Source organism: Myxine glutinosa, chromosome 11, assembly GCF_964187855.1.
Source record: "Myxine glutinosa chromosome 11, kmMyxGlut1.1, whole genome shotgun sequence".
Lineage (NCBI taxonomy): Eukaryota > Metazoa > Chordata > Myxini > Myxiniformes > Myxinidae > Myxine > Myxine glutinosa.
This window is the reverse complement of record NC_136271.1, coordinates 31832766-31848650: the sequence shown is the minus strand read 5'-3', so window position 1 is coordinate 31848650 and position 15885 is coordinate 31832766. Positions and strand designations below refer to the sequence as shown.

The window sequence follows — 15885 nt, the reverse complement described above, 5'->3', positions numbered from 1 at the left end:
ACTGGAACTAAGTTCAGGGAAGCTTATGCGATGGCGCGTCGTCCGTCAGTCCAACCGTCCGTCACTCCATCAGTCCATCAGTCCATCAGTCCATCTGTAAGCACTTGCAACTTCTTCTCCGCACTGATGGGATTGTGACCTAATTTGGCACAAATTATATTTGTTGTTGTGACTAAAGTTTGTTCATGGCTTTAAAAAAGACGGGGTCTAAGGGGGTCTACCGGGGGTCAAATTGGATCCAGGTTTGACCCCCAAAATAGGAATTTGCTTTTTCCTCTGAAACTACACACACTATTTCGATGAAACTTGACCACAACCTTCATCACCCATGATGTACCAAAGTTTGTTCACGACATAAAAAAAAAATCGGGCCCTGAGGGGATCTACGGGGTGGGGTTGCCCACCCATGATGTATCAAAGTTTGTTCACGGCACAAAAGAAAATCGGGCCCTGAGGGGATCTATGGGGTGGGGTTGCCCCCCAAAATAGGTATTTGCTTTCTTCTCAGAAACTACACAAGCAATTCCGATGAAACTTGACCACAACCTTCATCACCCATGTTGTACCAAAGTCTGTTCACGGCATTTAAAAAAAAGATCTGGCCCTAAGGGCAGGTGGGGGGGTAGGGCGGGGAAGGGGTTACCCCCCAAAATAGTTTTTTTTTGTTTGTTTGTTTTTTGTTTTTTTGTATACAAGATCGAGGCTCGTGAAAGAGCGAACATTAATCACACGAAAGACAAACCGACACATAAAACATACAACATCGGGAGCGGGAGACAAGATGGGGAGAGAGGGGGAGAGAGGGGGAAGGACACAAACACAACAACAGAGACATGGAGACATCGAGAGATCTGTGGGAGGGAGAGGGCTTTGGGGGGGGGAGGCATGGGAAGGGGGGGGGGGTGGGAGAGGTATAAAACATATGGACACTGCCAGGACTTCCAGGAAAGAAGTTGGAATTTCAAACAAGGTGGATCTGGGGTGAATTAGCGGGGGTAGAAAAATCAAGGTTTTGGATGGGGTAAGATAAGAGATGGTGGTGAACAGCTGTTTTAAAGACCTGGAGGGAGGAGTGGGATTGAAGGGAGTGTGGGAGTTTGTTCCAGAGGCGGGAGAAAAGAGGAATGAAAGAGTGAAGGTGAGCAGAGAGCCGAGATTTCGGCAGTTTAACCATCAGAGGGTGGCTGGCAGATCTTGTGCGACCTGTAGGAATATTTGGGGGACAGAGCACAGAGAGAGCTAGGGGAGCAAGGCCGGAGAGGAGTCGGTAGAAGACGGAAAGACCACCTACCTGCCTGCGGTGAGTGAGTGAAAGGCCCTCAGAGATAGCTTCATCGCGGGAGATTCCAATGATTCTGAAAGCTTTGGTTTCAGCAGCGTGAAGCCGAGCTAGGTGTGAGGCAGGAGCACCGGCCCATAGGGGAGAGCAGTATTCCATTGAGCTGCGGATGAAAGCCATGTATGTGGTGAGGAGCTCAGGTGTGCCGAGGAAGGACTTCGCACGACGGAGGATGCCCAGTCGGCGACTGGCTTTGGAGGCCAGATTTGAAATGTGGTAAATGTGGTATTTGCTTTCTTCTAAGAAACTGCACATACAATTCCGATGAAACTTGACCACAACATTCCGTTCATCAGCAGAGATGTCCCAACGTTTGTTGCCGGCAATTATAAAAATCGGGGTCTAAGGCAGTTTACGGGGGGGGGGGGGGGGGGATTTCAATGAAACGATTTCAATGAAACTTGACCACAAACGTAATCACCCGTGAAGTACCAATGTTTGTTCAAGGCATTAAAAAAATTGAGGCTTGAGGAGGTATATAGGGGGGCTGGAGGGGGTGGGGGGGTTTGGAAGGGGGTTGCCCCCCAAATAGGTATTTTTTGTTTGTTTGTTTAAAGTTTAAAGTCTTATGATTATGTTAGTATGATTCTCCAAGCTGCCCTGTCTTCCAGCAACCATTGAAATTGGTTTAAAATACCTTTAGTCAGTGCAGTATACAGTTTATTCTACCAGGTGAGCACCAGGGGTATTGCCCCTATGTTTTTTAATGCCATGAACAATCTTTAGTCCATCACCAGTGATTAAAGTTGTGGTCAAGTTTCATTGACATTGTCTGTAATTTCGGAGAAGAGAGGAAATACCTATTTTTGGGGCGGGGGGCGTGGAGGGTGGTCATACCTGGACCCACTTTGAGCCTCCCATAACAACTTGGCCGGGTGGAGTTCCTGAGGTACTTGCAGCAGTGATTTAGGATAAACCTGTTGAGGGCTAGCGCTAACACACTGTAGCACAAGCATCTCATCTCTCTGATATAGACTTGACAAGGGGAGTGAAAGAGGGAAGAGATGCATGGTGGTTAAACCTGGTGTGTATCAGAGTTAGAGGGTGTTTAAAATTGTCACATCTTTTCGAGTTACTTTTGTGCTAATCTGAGTTTGTTAGACCTTGATAATGTCTGATTTTCTTGCTTGCATTTACATTTCATTTTAATTACTGCAGTAACCAAACCAAACAATGATGGAAAGTCAAATCAATATGTCAAAATATATGACATCCAGGACTGAGAATTTAGACTTCATGACTTGCATTCAGTTTGCTCGGCTAAAAATGGTTACTATGTATGCATAGGATGTAATACAGGAATCCTAAATGGCTTTAAAAACAGGAAATTTTCTTGAGTCTGAAGGAATTTTAAAAACATGTGAATCATGGAGTAGGGATGGCATGGGGGGAAAATGGCCACCCCATCAAATGTATACAAAATGATATGCTGAATTGTTTGTTTCAGAGATGGGTGGTCAGTTTCATTCACTAATGGGTGTGTGGCATTGAAACAGGTGATAGCACAAAATATTTTGAAATTATTTCAGGATTTTTTTTTTTTTAATGATCAGTTAAAAGCGGGGGGCTTGGGCGCCGGCGAGAGGCGAGAACAGAGGCGAGACAGACAGAGGCGAGACAGACAGAGGCGAGACAGACAGAGGCGAGACAGACAGAGGCGAGACAGACAGAGGCGAGACCGGCGTCAGGAAGGGCATCCGGCCATAAAAACATTGCCTCAAACAGGGAACCATGATTGTCATGGGGCCCGCAAGGCTAACCCCTGCTCCAGCGGGGAAAATGGCCTTAAAACGATCATTCATTCATTCATTCATAGTTAAAAGAGGTGACTGAATGATCCAAGTGATTTAGCATTTCAAACGAATATTTGTGTATTGTGTGTATGGGTAATCTAATGAAGCAGAGACTGGAATGCAAGAAAATAGAAAATAAAAAAATGCAAAAAAATATATGGATATAATCAGGTGTTCAACCGATGTGTTGAGAATGAAACGATAAATACGCCAGGATAAATAACTGGAACCTATACCTTCTGTGGATGCTGACGGCTGATGTTGCTTGGCACAACAGACAAAACTGATGGACAGCTTCTTTCATAGCTCCACACCCATCGGTTTGATTTCTCAGCTGCGTAACACTCCATTTTTCGAACACACCTGTGCAATCATCATTAACATACATGCAACATACTCACAAATATATCTTTATCAACATAAAGTATGGCTTTCCTAACAAAATGCATTAATGCCTATATAATGCATAAGCATTTTACATTGTAGCATGGTGAAGCCAAACGAACGTGTTTCTGGCAATAAATAAGTGCATCGTAGTTAGTTATAAAAACTTGACTGCTCCTTGACACCTCCCGTCGCAAACTCGACTGCCTCCTCCCATCGCAAACTTGACCGCCTCCTCCCATCGCAAACTCGACCGCCTCCTCCAGTCGCAAACTCGACCGCCTCCTCCAGTCGCAAACTCGACCGCCTCCTCCATTTGCAAACTCGACCGCGTCCTCCAGTCACAAACTCGACCGTGTCCTCCAGTCGCAAACTCGACCGCCTCCTCCAGTCGCAATCTCGACCGCCTCCTCCAGTCGCAAACTCGACCGCCTCCTCCAGTCGCAAACTCGACCGCCTCCTCCCCTCGCAAACTCGACCGCCTCCTCCAGTCACAAACTCGACTGCCTCCTCCAGTCACAAACTTGACCGCCTCCTCCAGTCACAAACTTGACCGCCTCCTCCAGTCGCAAACTCGACTGCTTCCTCCCGTCGCAAACTCGATCGCCTTCCCCCGTTGCAAACTCGACCCCCTCCTCCAGTAGCAAACTCGACTGCCTCCTCCCGTCGCAAACTCGACCGCCTCCTCCAGTCACAAACTCGACCGCGTCCTCCAGTCACAAACTTGACCACCTCCTCCAGTCACAAACTCGACCGCGTCCTCCAGTCACAAACTCGACCGCATCCTCCAGTCACAAACTCGCAAACTCGACCGCCTCCTCCAGTCACAAACTCGACCGCGTCCTCCAGTCACAAACTTGACCGCCTCGTCCAGTCACAAACTCGACCGCGTCCTCCAGTCACAAACTCGACCGCCTCCTCCAGTCGCAAACTCGACCGCCTCCTCCAGTCGCAAACTCGACCGCCTCCTCCAGTCGCAAACTCGACCGCCTCCTCCAGTCGCAAACTCGACCGCCTCCTCCAGTCGCAAACTCGACCGCCTCCTCCAGTCGCAAACTCGACCGCCTCCTCCAGTCGCAAACTCGACCGCGTCCTCCAGTCACAAACTCGACCGCCTCCTCCAGTCGCAAACTCGACCGCCTCATCCTGTCACAAACTCGACCACCTACTCTAGTCATGAGCTTGACCGCCTCCTTCAGTCATGAGCTTGACCGCTTCCAGTTCAACCACATACTCCAGTTGAAAGTCAAACTGGAGTCAAAATTGATGGATAAATCAACACAGTATATTGGAGTTGAATCTGGATTTACAGAACTATCATGAAATTGGTGCACAATTGTTGAAAAACAAACAGGCAAACCTGAAGATTTTAGATCTTTAATAAGGCATCAGCTGCTGTTTCTGCATCCCTCCTACCCCTGTCCACAACATGCTTTACCAGCTCTAGTATGATTTGCTATCATGTGATATGTTAGTTCCTGTGTTCAACAGCATCAGATATTACAATATAGTATTTACTTTTTCAGCATCAGTTATTGATTCATAAATCTGACAATAAAATCCACTAAGTAACCTTTTGATTGTATCTCGAGTTGCAAAGCTACTAATGTGGTTAATTACAATATGTATTATCTCATACCTGCCCTGAAGCACACACCAACCACAATGTGGGTCTCGAGACTCCAAGCAGTCTGTGCATGTCGTCCAGCGACCACAAATGGAGATGGGAACTCGCACCACCTAATTGGACACAGGTAGGAGGAGATGGTTTAGAGCGGGTCCAAGCCGCTGATTTTCACTACAATTAATGAGATCCTCAGCTCGGGCCTTGCCATCAATGATCACAATATTACTTCGTAGGCAAGCAGGATATGAGAGTTCCATGGGTTTTTTTAAAGGTAAAAGTGAAATTGTATTAAAATGTGCACCTAAAGGGGTGTGTTCGGTTGGAGTTAATGCGTAAAAACTGAGTTTCACTTTACCTGAAGTTTCACGTTACAAAAAGCAAACAAGTAATAAATTGAATTTTGTTGACTTGTGCTTCTAACCATGCTTTGAACGAATGGGCTAAGCAAGTTTGACGAGGAGTTATACAACGCAGGCATGAATGCTCTCGTTCAGCGGTGGCAAATGTGCATTGATCGTGATGGGGAATATGTGGAAAAACAACCAGATGTTCCACATGGATCCATTAATTTTCCATGTCGGAGTCATAATTTAATCAATGAGATACAATATAAGAGGCATAACTTTCATACCGACTTATATTTTCTCTTGATATTTTCAGAAGCTGATTTGTCATTTGAAGGTGAAAGATTGTTGAGTATATGCTTCTAAAACCTGCTTGCTCCCCTGATTGGTTGCTGTCCAGGTCAATCATGAGTCGGTTATTGATGACTTTTTGTGAACGTTTTATAAATATTGGAGAACATGCTAATTCAATAGTAACTATTTAGGTGAATGTATCTCCATTTTTGCAAATTAGTACCAGCTCAGAGTTATTATTTACAAGCTAGAGAGTTTTTTCATCCTCCACAGGCTTTATAAACAGTTCTACCAATCTATTGTGCAGCAGTTCAACTCCATCTTTAACTGCATCTATGGGGTGTAGCAAAAGCACTGGACCCATTTGAAAATGGTATCAATCTGTCGAAAGAGTGAACGGTTTTTTTTCATTGCAGGTTGTGAGAGGAGCTCTGGAATAACATCCAGGGATTAAAAGTAAGGATGGTGACATGGACAGGTGAGCAGTTAGCATTTGGTGAATGGACACTAATTTTAGTACGAGAATTCAAGAGGCATTTTCAAGTCCATGAAGCTCCATCAAGCAAAGAGATTAATAGACGTGTGTCAAACTTCCATTAAACAGCCATTGTGAAGAGTAGAATGCGAACATGAAGATCACAAACTGCCTGAACACCAGAAAATGTGCAAAAGATGTGACGAGCAATCAATACTACCGACAAAAGTCAGTCCGCCATTTCCCGCAACATGCCGACATAAATGACAAGACATGACAGAATTCTCCAGAAATATTGAAAGTTGAACTGCATACTCATTCATATAAAATCCAGCTCAGCCAGTATAGTGTAGTCGAGTCCAGTGTAGTGTATTTTCAAAGGCCAGTGTATATAGGTAAAATTCCGAACTTTGTAGTTTGCAAATGTTTTAAAAATATATCAATGTTAATCAATAAGAGAAATATTTAATTATTAAAATAGTGTTCCAACCCTTTGCTACAGCTACACCAGGTATAACAATTGCGTCTTCTCGAGGAGCCCTCTCCCTTTTTCATGGTTTTCATACAAACTGGCCCTCTCTCATCGGTTGTCACTGGAGGGATGGTTATATATATATATTATATATATATATATATATATATATATATATATATACATATATATATATATATATATATATATATTATTATTATTATTATTATTATTATACATATTAATATATATATATATTATATATATATTATATAATATATTACATATTATTACATATTACATATAATATATTACATATTAGTGATATTACATACATATTATATAATATATATATTATACATACAGTATATACAGAGTTGAGGCTCATGGAAGAGTTATAAAATAGAACAGATCAGGGCATAAATAGAACAAAGCCAACAGCAGAAGGAGAGGGAGACAACACCCAACAGCATAGTTGATGGACAAAATAGAGAGAAAACTTGGAGGATAGGGATGCGAGGAAGAATGAGGAATAGAGGACACAGAGGATGAATAAGATTGACACAGATGCAAACTATCAGGAAGGAAAACAGAAAAGTTGGTAAGAGGTGGGCTTGGGGAGAGTTAATGGGGGTAGAAAAGTTCAATTTTCTTCAATTTTCCATTTTGTTTTGTTCGAGCAAAAATCTGTGTATTTGTTGGCTTTTAAGCTTATGTTCTTCTATTACATATTAAAATTTTCATTCGTCTTTTTGAAGTTTCTTTGTTTATTTCACCTTCTCGCTGAAAATATCATTCAGTTCACAGGAGTAAACATTTTATTTAACTGTGATATGCCTCATTTCAATTCCCAAACAATTGCTTTGTCACAAAATTTGTGTTTAAAGATATAGAGATCTGCATTATTTAGTGAAAATAAATGTGATGTGGCATTTTCAGTGTGATCTCCTGGAAAATTATGTGCAGTATTAGTAAAAGAATGTATTACCCCACCTCCCCCCCCCCCCCCCCCCTTATCCTCCCCCTCACTGATTTTCCCAACCATCATACTCAACATAAATATGAAAATAATCAGGCTGATTTTGTCACATTTTGTGGGACCACCTGCCCCTTCCCTCTCTTCGGACCTTGACAAAAACAAACACGCATCGAAGAGTGTCCTAGTAAGGAAATTGTGTACAAATCTGTCGACACAATTTTGGTTGATGACAACGAAAAATTTTAACAAACCGCTGAGCAAAGGCAGCAACTGTAAAACCTCTTAGAGCATCACCAAACAATATGCCCAACTGAGATGCTGAACTCCCTCAGGATATCTGGCCTGCCCTCACACATTTTGAAACTAAAGGTTGGTTGCCCTATCATGATTCCAAGGATGATGGATCTACCAAGGACATGCAATGGCAAAAGGTGCATTGTTAAAGAGCTCTGGGAAAATGTCATCTTTGCAAAAGTTTCGACAGGGCCTTATGCCGGACACGAGGTATTTGTTCAATGAACTCCACTATCACCTTCTGACTCACCTTTTCCACTCAAACCTTAGAAGGCTTAAAATTCAAAGCTTAAAAAACTCTATTTAAAAGGTGGCAACTTAATTCTCACACTGAAGAACCAATTATGATCAACTCCCATAGCTCTGGTTCACCCAGATACAGGAGCTCAGATAGTTCACCAGAGGACCTGGGTTCGATTCCCAGTCTGGGCGTGTAATCCCACATATGTCAATTAATTAGTTATAATCATGTTCAGATATATATATATATATATATATATATATATATATATATATATATTGATCCTTTCTTTTTAATCTCTAGAACGTGAGTATTTTTTGAGAAACCAGAATGCATGACAAAGGAAAATGGTGGGTGTAAGAGACTGAGCAAAATATCTTGGCATTTTTCTTTAGACGGGCCCTGACCATTTCCATAATACTGTAACCTGATAAATGAGTATCCAGCAACATGGAAAAGTGTGCCAAAAAAAGGTAACCCAGAAAAGTACAGTAACTTTTTTAATCAGTACATTAACTCAGCACAGTCACCTGGTGTTTACCCACCTGTGTTTCAGACATTGCGTAAAAATGTTTCCAAGACAAATCAAATATCATGTGCCTGGAGACAGCAGAGGACAGTCGATACACCATAACTCCATCATCTGAACTTTCAGTTCCTTGCAGATAAACCTGTCGGAAAGGCAAACAGTTTTATTCAGAAATTTGGGAATTTATGAAACACAAGTTGAAAAGCCCGTCTATACACCTATATAATAAGCTTCTGTACACCGCCCTTGAGGCTCGGTTTGCAAGCCACTGTCTGCAATCCAATTTGAAGAAATGCCATTCCTCTTTTAGAGACAATGTTTAACTTTTTTATCCTAAAAAAATACAACGTAGTGAATACACAGTCGTGTTAAAAGATTGGCCTTTAAAACCCTCCTCCTCAAATCGTCCTTATAAAACATGCATTTTAAGGCCATTTTCCCTGCTAGAGCGGGGGTTAGCCTTGTGGTCCCCATGACAATCTTCTCCATTTTGCCCTATTTTCTGCATCTCCCCTTGTTAACCCCATTGCCCGCATTTCTTCTTCCACCATCTTCAGCCAAGTCTTTCTCAGTCTTCCCCATCCTCTACTTCCTTCTACATTCATTTCCATCACTCTTCTCTACCAGTCACTTTCATCCTTCCTCAACACATGACCAAACCATCTCAACCTGTTTCTCTTCACAGCATCAATCACAGGCTCTATTCCCATTATCTTTCGCAATTCATCATTTGTCTTTCTCTCTCTCAACGATACTCCACACATCCACCGAACCATTCGCATTTCCACCCTTTCCAGCCTTCATTGCTGCTCTACGTTCATTACCCATGTCTCGCTCCCATAAATCAAAACACTTCTCACATATGCAGCATACACCTTTCCCTTCAGCTTCAACGACACTCCCCTCATCATCAGCATGCCACTCAGTTCCCGAAACTTCTTCCATGCACATCTCACTCTAGCAACCGTTGACGAGTCTGATCCACCTTCTCCATTCAGCATGTCTCCGAGGTAGCAAAATGTTTTCACACCTTCCAGCTTCACGCCGTCTCCAAGATCCAACTCAACATTTCCTCCATCTGCAGCTCCCTCTGTGCACACCTTACATTTGAATGTAACTGCCACACTGGTTCATGACCCTCTCAGACCACTACATTTTTGATGAACCCACTCAGCGCACATTGTACCTTGAATGGAGTTCACTCCGACACCCTTCCTGCACACAGCACAAGGCCACTTCCCAGTTCTTTCCACCTCACCACATGCTTTACCACTTGCCATCACCTTCGTCTTTCCAATATTCACCTTCAGACCTTTTGTCTCCATACATTCCTTCCACTTGTTCATCTTTTCCTTCAGTCCATCCATACTTTCCGCAATCAACACCAGATCATCTGCATACAACAACTCCCACGGTAAACCCTCCTTTACGTTCTGAGCCAGCACCTCCATCACAGCTACAAATAGTAGTGGACTTAGTACCGACCCCTGATGCACTCCCACCTTCACCTCAAGCTCGACACTGTTCCCGTCCTTCGTCCTTACAGCTGTGCGCCTTACAGCTCTTTTGTACATTGCAATCACTACTCTGATCAACCATTCCTCCACTCCGAACTTCCTCAATGCCCATGTCACTACTTCGCGTGGAACCCTAGCGAATGCTTCCTCCAGATCAACAAACCCAAGAAACAACTTCTTCCCCTTCTCCATGTACTTCTCCTGCAACTGCCTTACAATAAAAAGCGCGTCTGTCGTTCCTCTTCCTGGCATAAATCAAACTGCATTTCGTCGATCTTCACTTTCTTCCTTATCCTCCTCTCCAACACCCCTTTCCAATACCTTAATTCCATGCTCCAATAACTTTATCGCTCGATACGAGCCACAGTCCAGAGGGTCACCTTTCCCCTTGTATAGAGGGACGAGGGTACTCAGTTCCCAAGCCACTGGAATGCGGCCTTCTTTCACCACCAGATTACAGATCTCTATCATTCTCTTCACACCCCAACTTCCTGCTGCCTTCAACATATCTCCCACAACTCCCGTCGGCCCTCCCGCTTTTCTACTCTTCATTGCTTTTATCGCTTCCTCAACTTCCTTCTCAGTTATCTTCTCTGCCGATCCTAAAACTGGGTTACTCTCTAAGTTGCCATGCCATTCATTCTCTGCATTCAACAGCATTTCCATATATCTCTTCCATCTTCCTTTAATTCCATCTAGGTCCACAACGATTTGTCCCACTTCATCCTTCAAGCAACTCACCCCCATCACATCACACCTCTCTTTCGCTATCTGCTTTGCAATCCTGAATACTGCTCTCTGACCCTCTTCTGAATCCAAGCGTTCTCCGAACATTTTCCTACATGCCTCCTGTGCCTTTGCTACCTCTTTCTTTGCAGACTTCTTGGCTGCCTTATAACTTTCATGCTCTGCTTTTTCTGCCCCCGTACCCTTCGCCTTCTGCCACTCCTTGAACTTCTTCCTCTTCTCGTCAATCCTCTTTCCAACTTCATTATCCCACCACCATGTTTCCGAGTGCCTCGGTGGTCCTTTTGTCCATCCACATACCTCACCAACGGCTCCCAACAGACTGTCTTTCATTGACATCCAACCACTTTCAAGCTCAACCACATCATTCTCTACCATATTCAGCCTCTCTTTTAATGCCTCCCTTACTGTCACCTCTTTCAACCTCCACACTTTCATTCTCGGTTGGTACTTCACCTGCCGAGCTCTCCTCGCACCTTTCACCTTCATGTCGCAGACAACCAAGTGGTGCTGTGAAACAGCCTCCTCCCCCGGGATCACCTTTGTGTCCTGGAGGTGCCCCATATCTCGCCTACGCACCATCAGGTAGTCAACGGTTGTCGTCGACCCACCTGACGTGTATGTAACAAGCTTATTATATTCTTTGTGGAACTGAGTATTACAAATCAACAAATCAGCTCCATCAGCAAACTCCAAAATCCTTTCACCTTCTCCATTTCTCACACCATATCCGTAACCCCCATGAACTCCCTCAAAACCGTCCATACTCCTTCCCACATGTCCATTTAGGTCTCCTCCTACCACAACAACTTCCTCATCTTTCACGTTTTCCATCAGCTTCTCTATTGCACACCAGAACTTGTCCTTCTCTTCCTCGCTCCGACCAACCTGCGGAGCATATCCCGAGATGACGTTCACCAAGAGCTTTCCAATCATCATTTTCACCATCATCAACCTTTCACTCACTCTAGTCACACTCACCACACTGTCTACAAACTCCTCAGAAAAGAGGACACCAACGCCATGCACGCCCTCCGGGAACCCTTGCCACACAAACTTGTATTTCTGTCCCTGCCTACCCTTCACCACTCTCACACCACTTCCCTTCCATCTCGTCTCTTGCACACAACATATGTCCACTCTTCTTCTGACCAATACTTCCACCACTTCTCCTGATCTCCCTTTCATTGTCCCTACATTCCATATCCCAAACCTCAGAAACCGATCTTCACTTCGGGCATCCGATGTTTCGTCGTCATAAATGGAGTGATTTCCACCTTATGAAGTGGGACAAACATCTGTACAAATGTACAAACACACACTGTGCTCTATATGGTACATTCTGGCACTATTGTAGAGCAGATGTTTAATGCAGATGTTGTTGCATCACTGACTTCAGTAAAAAATTTCAATACCAAACAACAACCAACACTCTTGTAGAATCACAGCTGGTATCTGAAATTACATCATGAGTGTTGAGGTCAAAACACCGGAGAGTGTGCTTTCGGCCAATCATTGTTGACATTGTACCAGAAAAGCAGTTCCTCGTGGTTAAACTCTACCTGGACAAGAAACTATGCCAGAAAACGAATCAACTTTAATGTCCTACTGTCCCCAATTTTAAAAAAACAACAAGTGTTAGCTTCCTTCGACCACCCAGCCCAAAAAATTAATGCACAGATGAGCAACAAGAACCACCTGATAATCTTGATAGTTAACCTGATAACACCTGATAACCTTGTGGTTACTGTTACTTTTACTTGAAAAACTTGGGTTTTACCGCTGTTTGAAAAAAACGTTTTTTTACTGTATGTTCAGTCCAGTCTTAAAGCAAACTAAAATGTGTAAAATTTGAAAAAGACATTACTTTAAAAGGTGCAACACTACTGAATATTGTTGCGGTTTTGAAATAAAGGTTAATTTCCCCTCTTAGTTAGTTACACCACAACATGAAGCCTCGCAATAGTTCAGTTATTTCTTAGTAAATGTAAGCGTAGTCCTTTCCTGTGTTTAGTTTTGCGTTGAGTAGGCCAGTGAGATTAGGTGTTCTTTTGGCGCTTTGCTTTGATGCTTTTGGTTTGGCGCTGAAATACCACGCGGCAGGCCTGAACAAGTCGACCGAGGCCGAAGGAAGGCGGGGCAGGAGGAGTAGTCGGTAAGCACGAGCCGCCAATCAGGGCTCGAGGGGAGTGGCTAACCACGACGACCAGAGGCGGGGTTTGGAACATTCGAGTCGGGCCGGGGCGGGGGCCATATAACCCTGCTCCGAGCCCCCCCCCCCACCTCAGTTCAGAGGGAGACGGCAGAACGTATGAGAACGCGGGAGAACGTATGAGAATGAGACCGGGGTGAGAACGGCACAAGAACGCAGAAGGCAGACGAGAACGAGAGTGGATTTTCAAAGCGAACTGAATTGCCGTTGTACACGAACTTGCCCCGTGCCCTGTTCCCCGTGCTCTGCGCTATATTAATCGCGCGCTGTAAAGGACGACCCGCGCCGGGCCACAGACGTGCGATTTCCTCCTGCCTGCCTTCGCCTGGATACGTGCCGTGACCGCCAGAGGGCTACACCACGAGTGAGCTGTTCCCGGAGCGACCGAAGCAGGCACGTGAACTTCTCTTCCTCCATCTCCCCGTGTATGTGAGTGGGCCCATTGTTTGGGAATAAGTAAGACTGACTAAGCTCTGCTCTGTGTCCTTTTCCTTTCATTTGGATCATTGTAAATAGTAATAAATTCTGTTCTTCCTTCTGATTTGACCGTCCTGTCTCTTCCATCATTGGCTTCGCATGGTACGAATAAAACCGCTCTAATCGGGTTGCAATAGAAAAGTAACAGCACGAGTCACATGATACGCATTCCGCTCGGGCGTACTCGATTAAGCGTGGCTCGCGCGAGGCTCGATCCCCGCATCCGTTGCGGCGTGGGTACCAAAGGTACGTGCAAATTTGTCCCGAAACCCTTTTCCACGTTTGCCCGGAAGTGGTGATTCGGTCTCACAGACCCGAAGACCCAGGGGGGAAAAAGGGGGCTAAATCTCCCCTTTGTAACGGGAACGGGCTTCGGGGAAACCGCAACAATATACAGACTTGGCATTTAATAAGGAATATTTTTTTTTTCTTGACTTGGGTTTACTTTCTTAACTCAGTATATCAGTCTGGTGAGTTTCTTTTACACTTTGGTGATTTATTTGTTAAAAGAACCATGTCACTGATTGTCTGTCGCAGCAAGAAGTCAACAACAGGATTATATCACAGGTGGCGTGGCAAAATGTACGGACAGGTGCATTTGACGATTGGCTTCACAGTCGGGTATACAAGGGTTGTTGCATTCTATATTAGTGGAAAACAACTGCTGTACATCTCCAAAAGTTATTGCCGCTTCCTCTGGAGATGGTCCGTCAACTCGACAATGCTGTTTGTCATGGAGTGGTGGCTTTACGAAATTACGGCATGAAAGAGCGTGCTATTGCTCGGCAGTATGGCATCACTCAAGGTCAGGTGTCAAAGATCCTGAAACGAAATGCTCAGAGGGGTGTCCCAACTCCAATACCGAGGCCAGGACGTCCCCGCAGAACCACAAGGAGGGATGATCGCCAACTGCACCGGTTAGTCGGCAATGGCCGTACCAAGTCAGCTAATCGGCTTAGGGCTGAGTGGCAGCAACTGACAAATGTGCCTGTATCCAGAAGGCTAGTCAACCAACGATTGGTTCAAGCAGGCGATCGTGCCAGGCGTCCCCTGAGAAAGCCAGGCCTGACCAGACAACACCGCCAGCGCCGATTGCAGTGGGCCAGAGAGCACCGTCAATGGCAGCCAGGACACTGGAATCACGTGATCTTCAGTGACGAGTCTAGATTTCTGGTCTATCGTCAAGATGGCCGCGTCCGAGTGCGCAGACAAGTGCATGAAGCCTACAACAAAGATTGTATAGTGCCAAGAGTCCAAGCTGGAGGTGGTGGGGTGACCGTTTGGGCTGCTTTTCATGCAGGGGGCAAAACTGACCTGGTTGTTCTGAATGGAAACCTGAACCAGTTCAAGTACAGGGCCATTCTGGAAGAAACATTGCTTCCATTTGCTCGTGCAGCCTTTCGAGGAAACTTTGTCTTCCAAGATGACAATGCATGGCCTCATCGTGCTCGCATGATCCAACACTTTCTTGCTGACCGTGATGTAGAGCATATGCAGTGGCCTGCCATGTCCCTGGATATGAATCTGATAGAGAACTTGTGGGCAGAATTAACGTGTGAAATCGACCACTTGGACCAGCAGCTGACCTCTGTGCGTGAATTGCAGCAGGCTATTGTCACTGCATGGCAAGTGATTCCTGTCCAAACCTTGGCAAATCTCGTGAACAGCATGCCTCAACGTGTACGTGCTCTCCTGAATGCTCGTGGGGGTTACACGAAGTACTGAACTGTAATTTTACTGTCCGTAATCCCAGTCGTAATTTAACTTTTGTTTTTGTTAAAAAAAATTTTGGCTAATGTGCAAAATAAAGATACTTCTAGAAAACGTACAGAAGTTTAACACAGTGCTGTCCATGAATTGAGTTTGATATCAGTTTACATCACTTTCAAGGATCAATTTATTTGTTTCGAAATGTCAAATGTGGTTTTTGTTTCTTTTAAAGGTCACATTAACAAAATCTAGAATAATTTCAACATAATTCCAATGAACTTTTGGTTCTAAGACATCTTGAAAAGTAAGTTCACCCCCACAAAAAAATATATTCCATATTAAATGCCAAGTCTGTATATGCAAGGAAAGCAAATTATACCTGGAATTTCATGTACCTGAGCACTACTATGTACAATGCTATCAAAAAATTACGTCCACTCTCAAATCTGGT

General features: G+C 44.4%; 1 protein-coding gene across 6 annotated transcripts in view; it reads right to left on the bottom strand.

The window, feature by feature from the left end:
- Positions 1-15885, bottom strand: part of LOC137436543 (plexin-B3) — a 151455-nt gene that overhangs the window by 83627 nt on the left and 51943 nt on the right. For all 6 annotated transcript variants that reach the window (XM_078786537.1, XM_078786536.1, XM_078786541.1 and 3 more), the window contains 3 exons: positions 8788-8913; positions 5156-5256; positions 3369-3495 (listed from right to left, as the gene is read on the bottom strand). In XM_078786537.1, the coding sequence (XP_078642663.1) occupies positions 3369-3495; positions 5156-5256; positions 8788-8913 (354 nt within the window). The remainder of the gene's footprint in view (positions 1-3368; positions 3496-5155; positions 5257-8787; positions 8914-15885) is intronic.